Below are 8,399 nucleotides of genomic sequence, written 5' to 3'. Positions count from 1 at the left end.
TTTGACGGCCTGGGGAGGGTTTCCTCCGCGCCAGGCCGAAGCGCAGCCCGGTGCGGGGCGCCGCCGCCCGCCGGCGAGCAGCAGGGTGTGTGCGAGGGGCGGCGGCGGGTGTCCCGGGCGGCGGCGGCGGCGGGCGGGCACTAAGACCGCACCGCCCCCGGGCGCTGCGCGGCGGCCGCAGAAGAGGAGGAGACCGGCGGGCCCGGGAGGAGAGGCGCGGAGGGGAGCGGAGCTATGCTAAACCCGGGGTACCGCTGAGGCGGGGCGGGCCAGGCCGGAGGTGGGGGCTCTCCGGCGGCGGGCGCGCAGGGGCCCGGCTCCCGAGGCGGCAGCAGGCAGGATTTCGGCGCGGGGAGCGGCTCCGCAACCACCGGGCCAATGAACATGTCAGTGTTGACTTTGCAGGAATACGAATTCGAGAAGCAGTTCAACGAGCATGCGGCCATCCAGTGGATGCAGGAGAACTGGTGAGTGCCGCCCCCGGGCCCCGCAGCCCGCCCGCACCGGCGGGGCGGTGCTGAGCCCATCCGGGTGCGCGCTGTGTGCGCCCGGCCGGCGCGGCGCGGTGCGGTGCGGCGCGGCTTTGCGCCGCCGTGCGCGGGCAAACGGGCGCTGCCGCTGGCGCTACCTGCGCGCTCGGGCGGGGGCCGCCCCGCCGGGTTACGCAAAGCCGGGGCATCCCGCCGGCGGCGCGGCGCGGTGCGGGCCCCGAGCCTCGCCGCCGCCCCCTCCCGCCGTGCCGCGGCCCTCCGGCTGGCCCGGCGGCGCGGAGCCGCACACGTGCCCCGGCTCTGCCCTCGGCCTCCCCTGCCTCCATCGCTGCCCGTCCCTCCCGCTCCCCGCGCAGCACGCCCGGCGAAACAAGTTGCGCGTGTGGCTGCGCTTCCCGTGGAGCCCCTTTGCCTCCCCCCTCCCCTCCCCCAGCCCCTAATAAAACTTCATTTGCAGCCATGCGGCTATTAACTTTCCCGGCGTGTGCGTGCGGCCGGGGTGCCAGGGCCAGCCGAGCCGCGGCGGGACCCGCCGTGCCGGGGGGCTGCGCAGGGACCCGGCGGGGCTTCCCGGGCCGCTGCGAGACGGCGCCTCACGGACGCGCACACGGACGCACACGCGCACGCAGCCTGGCCCGCAGAAGGGGAGCGCTGTGGCGGTAGGCCCGCTCCGTGCCTCGCACTGACCCGGGGGCATCCCCGGCCCCAGGCGTGGTTCCCGCTGCTCCCCGGGCCTCGGCCGGCAGCGCGGAGGCAGGGGTGGAGGGAGCACCCCAGCTCCCCCTGGCCCCTTCTGCGGGGTACCCCGGGATGCCTTTGGGGCCGGGATCCCCCTGTCCATCACGCCTTCCCACACGTTCCTCCTAGTCCTAGTCCTGGCTTCGTCCGCCTGCACGGGCCTTGTGTTCACGCCTTGCCCACCGCTCACCTGCGCTGCACTGCCCCCTGGCCACCCTTACCCGGTGCCCAGTCTTGCCCTTTCTGCTGCTCCCGTGGTCTTTCTCCCCAGCTTGCCCCTGACTTTACCATTGCCCGCATGCCCTCCCTCAGCAGTGCTGACTGCCCTCTCAGACTCCCTTATCCCCGTATCTCCCGAGTGAGGACCTTCCCCATGCCACCCTCATGTGACGGGCAGGATGGGACTGGCTCTGGGTCCAAGCTTTGGTGCCTGCTTTGCAAGGCAGAGTGGTCCCAGATCATAGGTGGATCTCAGCCAGGGACATGCTAGAATCCTCCATTGACTCATCTGGGGACTTTTAAGGGCAGTATAATTAAAATGACCATTTAAGTGTATGTCTCCTTTTATTCTCCTGCAGGTGAGCTTATTAGCTCTTGAGGGGTGCCTAGTGTCACTCATGTTTCAGGAGAAAGGAGACCACATAGATATTCTTGGGCTGGGAGTGTTGGATGCTTCCCATTTTGTCCACGTTCCAGAAGAAAATTGGCATCAGAACAGGACAAACTGGTAAAAGAGGATGGAGGGGTGATACCTGAGTGTATTATAATAGCCAAATAACCCAGGAGAGATGAAGTTTAGGTTAAAGAACGTGACTAGGAACCAGGACTCCTGCATCTTCTTCTTGGGTTTGCTGCACTTCGTGACATGACCTTGGGAACATTACATAACCTCTCCTAGGCCTCAGTTTCCCCATCAGGGAAAGACCCGGGGGGGTGGGGGGTAATAATGCTGAAATGCCCTCATGAGGCGCTTTGATGACTTAGGTAATGTTTGCTGAGTGCCTCGAAGATGTCAGGTACTGTATCGATGCTAAGCAGTGTTATTAGAATCTCCCTGGCAGTCTCCTGTGCTGCAGAGGTCGCCAGCTGGGACTCCTGTAAACCAGGCTCCCACTTCCCTGGTTCAGAGGAGGAGACTGTCAGTTTTACGCTGCTGCTGTACAGCTAAAAACACACGATGATCCACGTGCACACACTTTTCAGTGTAGTTTCACCTTCTCTAAGGGAACTGATGAATTAATACCTTTGATTCACATGAAGGTAAAGGAGGAGAGTGATCTGCTTGTAGCCCAGGAATGTTTCTGGAATCGAAACAGAGCTGTGCCTGCTGAGGTCTCTGTCATGGCAGGCTTTTCCTGAAGATGCTGCTGAAGACTCTTCTGAATTTTGGGTTAAATTGTGTGTTTTTATCTTCCGGAAATCCACTTGCTTAATGAAACAGGTCCTGTTCCAGCACTTGAATTTTGCAGAGGAGCTTAACCAATAAACTACAGCAGCTAAGGGACGTACAAGAAGGCTTTTCTACTTTGTATCAGGATGACACAATAGGTTTGCTTATGCAGATATCAATGGCAGTATGTGGCTTCTCAGCTTTGTAGGTATAGCCTTAATGTACACATCATTGATGTAAGAGCATCCTAAGATGAGGTTGTTAAGTAGTAGTTTGTAGGGATAAACACAGCTGCCCCTGCCCATCTTTGGGCAGGAAGATGGACTAAGTGGACTTGCTTCAGGAAAGACTGTGGCAGGATTTTATAGTGTAATTGCCATTTAAATTAGGATGCAACACTATTACAATACCTAACATGGAGGTAAACAAATTCTATAGGTGTGGCATTTATTTTACTTCTATCTCAGAAATACTTCTTGATACCTTATAAGGCCAAAAAAAAAGGCTGTAGGGTTTTAGGGGCGATGGAGTGGCTCTAAGGAATTGACCTTGTCTTTTGGATTTTGAGAAGCATCTTTGGAGTCTGACTAGGTCACATATGAAGATGTAGCCTAGTTCGAGACAGGACGTGAACCCTCTGGGTTCTGAGCTGGTTAAAGCACTCACAAGCCCTTTTAATTATAACTGCGTAAGCCTAAAGCTGGAAAAGCTTGAACGCAAAGCCTGGGGGTAGTGGCATACCCCTAGGTACCGGTGTGGCTGGTCTGGATGGATCACGGTGCAAGGAATGAAGTGGCTGGTTCTGTTCAGCCAAGGCTCACCTCTTCTTTGCCTGTGTCCTCCGAGCCTGCTCTAAGCTCCATCGCTCCCTGGGGCAAGTGCACGTCCTCTGCACTCACCGATCGGTGGCATGCAGGCTTTTCTTCAGCGCACCCCATCCTAGGGTTTGTTTCCTCAGTCCCATCTGCTCCTGGAAATCTTCCCTCTGAGTCTGGCATGAATGGAGCCTGTCTGATGGCAGAGGTTTAATGGCAGTGAATGAGGTCCTCCTTGCTTCATTCCAGATGTTCCTGCTTCACTTTAGGGAGGCTCCATCCTGCAATGTGCATCATGCTGGGACCTCTTTAGAGCCTGTGCCTAGATTAGCAGTGCTGTAAAGAGGCTACTGTTTTGACACTGAGGAAAAATGAATAGTCTGTTCCCTGATACTTACAAGCTGATGGGTTTTGTGCCTCCCTGAATGCTTGGCTTTATGTGTATGCACGCCCTTATGGTATAGCCCCCAGACTGCCTGGCTCTCCTGCAGGGAGGCACGAATGGCGGAGCAAGGTCGCAGGCTGCAAAGGCAGACCTGCAGCCTGCTGGTCTCTGAGGACGAGAGCCACCAGTTAGTTGTCTTCCCTAAACAAGCCACGACAGGTTTTGAGGAGGTTGAAGAACTGACGAATGGGTCCATTTACTCTTATGAAACTCCTTGCGCTTTATGTTGTGGGAAATGTTGATGTACATTTACGTAAAGTGCTATCAGGTAGGTAGCTTTTGATATAAGATACAGTATCGCTTTGATCTTAGCGTGCTCGGACCATGGGATGTTTGATTTCAGTGAGATCAGGATTAAGTCAAATGTTTATTAAAATAATTGCTTAAGATGATTTCTCAAATCAAACTCTCCCAGCACCTCCTCCCAAACTCCTTCAAGGAGGGAAGAGGGATGAAGTAAATAATCTGCAGAGGACTTTTTTTTTCCTTAAACTGCTGCATGAGGATTAATGCAGCTCTAGTCCTTTATTTCTTGTGAATAAATACATTACTATTTTTGCAGAAAATTTGCAGTTCAGTCAGACGTACAGCAAAAAGAGTTGCAGTGCTGAGATCCCAATGCCCAGCTGCAGCCAGTGAGGCAGCAAAAACCGGACGGTGCTTAGGAAAGCAAAAGTGACAGAAATGCATGGATGGAGCGGTGACTGCCAGGGTCCTTCCCGTCGTGCTGCAGAGCGCCAGGTTCGGGCATCAGCACGAAGTGACAGTTGTTCCTGTTATAATTGCCTGGCCAATAATAATTATCTTCAGATGTCTGCTGACGAGGGGCTCGCCAATGGGGAGGCAGGAGGCCTGTGCTGACTGCGCCGAGATTATCTGGGCGAGATGACGTCACGTGAGGGCTTGCCTAAAATCACAGAAACTTTTCCTCTGCTGCTCTGCCGGCTGCTGCAGAGCTCCGGCCATCCCTGCCCCTAGCACTGGCCATCCCTGCCCCTAGCACCGCTACCCTCCTGCCGCCTGCTGCCCTCGGGCAGGCTCCCCTCGCTCCCCTCTCTTTTCCCTCTCCTGGATTTTGCCTCTCCTGTTTTTCTCCCTGAAAAGCCAAGGTTTAACCCTTGGCAGCCAGCAGCACGCTCGCAGGTAGTAGCGGGAGCAGAGTCGGAGCGGAGGAGGACGAGCAGGATGAAAGTGGAGCTGGTGATTCCCTGAAGATGCTGTGGGGCTCTGCTGCAGAAAGTGGCCGTTTTCGTTAGTGAGCTTTCAGTAGTGAGTGCAGCACTGCATAAGGGCAGCTGGGCATTCTTTGGCTTTAAAGGGCTCTGGCAACTAAAACTCTGAAATTAACTTTGTGAACCTTGGATGAGTATAAATGTTTGTGTATTTGAAAAAAAAAACATCCTGGTGCAGGAAGTTATTTTTAACCTTTTGTTACCTGAAACTTTTATGTGGCGAAAAAGTGCAGCCAACGCTGAGAGAAGTTTATCCTTTGGTGTGATTCTTTTTCCAGTCAAAACTGGAGATAGGTGTGGAAGAGCAGAGGGTCAACTAATCTGGATTTGAAAATGGGCTTGCCTTTTAATAATTCACACAAGCACTATCGTCCTAGACAGGTTTGTTTCCTAAATGCAGAACAAGCTTCCCTCATCCACTTAAGCTACTCTTACCTCATGCAGAAATCAAAAGTGAGAGTCTGTGCGTGTATCTCTCCAGGCATACGTGCGTGGCAGCCCAAAACTGATGTAAATTACTACTTTTTTTTTCCCCCTTGAACTCTTGCTAAATGCCAGTGAAGGATGTTGAGGCGACGCTCTAGTCACCCTGTCCTTCTCCCTGTGCTGCCGCAAGGACTCAAAGGGAGGATGTACGAGTTGCTCTTTACCACAGAGAAACTGTTTTACTTGAGCAAAATTTAGTCAGCCCAAGAATTTAGCCTACCTTCACATCTAACCCTCCAGAGGGGCTTTTTGCTGCTCTCTTGTGCAAACTGGCCATAAAGCTGACAGGGCCACCAGTGCACGGCAGCTTTGGTGCTGCAGAGGTTAGAGGATACCTGCTCCTTTGCCTTCCCTCCATCCCGCAGGCCTTTCTGAGCAAAAGGCCAATATATCGGAGTATCACAGAGCTTTGGCTTCCTGAAAATACAAGGATGGAGTCTATGGGGAGTAGCAGTACATGTCCTTTCAGAGTTCAGGTATTTTCTGTGTGTGTGTGCGCTTGGGGGAAAAAAAAGAAAAAAAAAGAAAAAAAAAGAAAAAGATGGTGGCACAAAAATGTGATCCTGAAAATAAATACATTGGTGTCTTCTGGGTTCAGTCTACCACAAAAACGTAGGCATTGTCCTTTTGCTTACCCTAGAGTATGAACACATCTCCCTTCATGTTGCTTCATTAATTTTTAAGCCTCTCAGAGTGAAGACATCTCTTCTACTTTGTGAAATACCATGTGCTCGTGGGAATAATAAACTTGCAAGAATGGAGCAAGAAGTAATTTAGGAGCTTGCCATCATTTTCAAAAGTGAATATGGACATTCAGGAGCATTTTGGTTTGGGAAGAGATGTAGGATGCTGAATTATTTTGGCACTTCTGAAAAAGTAGCTCATATCTCCAACTAGGCATACATTGTGAAAGCAGAGGGGTGTTTGTGCAAGCACAGGATGAGTAGCAAGTGCTGGCATGAACCCTTGGAGTCAGGGTGCTTTTTGTGGGTAGGCAAAGGAGCAATGGGAAGAAGCTGAGTTCCCCTGGGATTGGGGTGCAGAGCGCCCATCTGTCTCCTTCCTCCTCTAAACGCCCTGTCCCTGTTGAATCACAGGAAACTCTTCCCCTGGAAGATGGTATTTTCACTTCTGTGGCTATTTCTGCTGGCTTCTAGATACAGGCACCCATGCAGAGGCAGACAGACCTTTGTCCTTTGCTAGTTAAATCCACGCGAAGTTGATGGGAGGAGACACCCTGCATGCTGGTCCAGCTTTCCAGTCTGCCAAGCCGTAGCTTCACAAGGATGTGGTGTTAGGGCTGTTGGGGCAGCACGAGACGCATATCCTTTCTGTGACGTAGCATCTCTACTTGATCAGTCCTGGCAAAAGTGCAGCCTGAAGTCAACTTCCATGGGCTATTCTGCACCCCGGGAGAAGGCAGCCTGAGTGCAAAGGGCTTCTTTGGCCAAGGTCGTTGCTCCACATCAAGAAGACAGTATTTTGTACGACAGCACGTGAGTTGCTGTTGGCTGTTTTGCTGTCAGGTTGCACGCACTTCCGGGCTCTTGCCAGGCACCGCAGCGACATTCCTTTCCCAATTGCCAGTTTTTAATCATACCTTGATGATGAGCTGCTGTTATTTAGGTTGGTGCGTTTTTTCCTCCTGTTAGTTTTTCTGAGGCGGGCACTACGTGTGCGTGTCCCTTGCAACCTAGAAATCTTTAAAAAGTATCTTCTTTAAAAGCAGTGAATAAAATTTACGTGGGGACAGCTTCTGTATTCTCCTCCTCCCTCAAACAGGCACAGTCTGGTTGTCCACGATCTGGTAAGAGAAGCGCTGTAGACAGGCTACAATAATTTGTTAGATCCTGGTCTTTTAATGAACTCCGTGCTGGTAGATGTTGCCTTTTAATGGGGCTCAGGGTAAGCAGGAGATCGCTGTGTGTAACTCATTGCGTGATTAGGGGTCTCAATTACTCCATTTTCTTCAACGCCTGACGTAACTGGCCTTTTCCCTGACCCCCCTGCTGAAAACTCAGTGAGCATTCATATCCAGTACATCTACTGCTCCTTAAAAAGTCAAATGTGGTCATGTTCCCCTTGGTCTCAGCAGAGAAAGGTCTGGCCGAGTATTTAACTCTCAAAGTTATGCACTGCGTTTGCCGTTGGTCTCTTCTCCACAGCCATCTATAGTGGTACTGGGAATAAAAGGATGTTTTGTACTTTTTTCTTCCTTTATGTCATTGCGCAGTCTCTGCCCCTTGCTCAAGAGTCTATCCCAAGCCCTTTTCAGCTGACTTTGATCTGCTGACTCTTAGTGATAAATGTAGGGATAAAAAGGGGAAAAAATTTGTAGGGGAAAGACTGTAGTATTTCTGTCTTCACGGCTGTGTTAGCACTGGTAGGCTGGTACCCCTGGTGCGTTGGGGGTCCAGGGAGGGGGACAGGCTGATGGGGAGTGCAGAGACCCTTCTCTGCAAAGGTGGGGTTGGTACAGAGCTGGAGACCTTGGAGGGTATAGAGCTGGGGTTTCTTTTTTTGCTTTGAGGGTAAACTTTTATTAGTGATTACGGAGCTTTCCGCAGCTTTGAGAATGATTTTGTAGTACAGGGTCCACTGGGACTGCACAAGGCGAGATGATGTAAAACACTTTTTGGAAAGCTTAGTCAAGAGAGAGTTTAGATGTTTTTTCTTTTAATGGAAATGGGCAGAGGTTAAAACATATTATTATTTTTAAATGTAAATTAGCATCAGCTAAAATGTAAAATAAATTTTTCACTGACTCAGACTATATCAACATGTGAGCTATTTGTGTAACCA

At 51.9% G+C, this 8,399-nt stretch overlaps 1 protein-coding gene across 1 annotated transcript in view; it reads left to right on the top strand.

Annotated features, from left to right (window-relative positions):
- Positions 1-229: 229 nt before the first annotated feature.
- Positions 230-8,399, top strand: part of ELOVL6 (ELOVL fatty acid elongase 6) — a 75,587-nt gene continuing 67,417 nt past the window's right edge. The window contains exon 1 of the mRNA XM_068403442.1: positions 230-467. Within this exon, the coding sequence (XP_068259543.1) occupies positions 379-467 (89 nt within the window). The 5' untranslated portion in view covers positions 230-378. The remainder of the gene's footprint in view (positions 468-8,399) is intronic.

This window comes from Nyctibius grandis, chromosome 6, assembly GCF_013368605.1.
Source record: "Nyctibius grandis isolate bNycGra1 chromosome 6, bNycGra1.pri, whole genome shotgun sequence".
NCBI lineage: Eukaryota > Metazoa > Chordata > Aves > Nyctibiiformes > Nyctibiidae > Nyctibius > Nyctibius grandis.
This window is presented reverse-complemented; position numbering and strand designations above follow the sequence as displayed.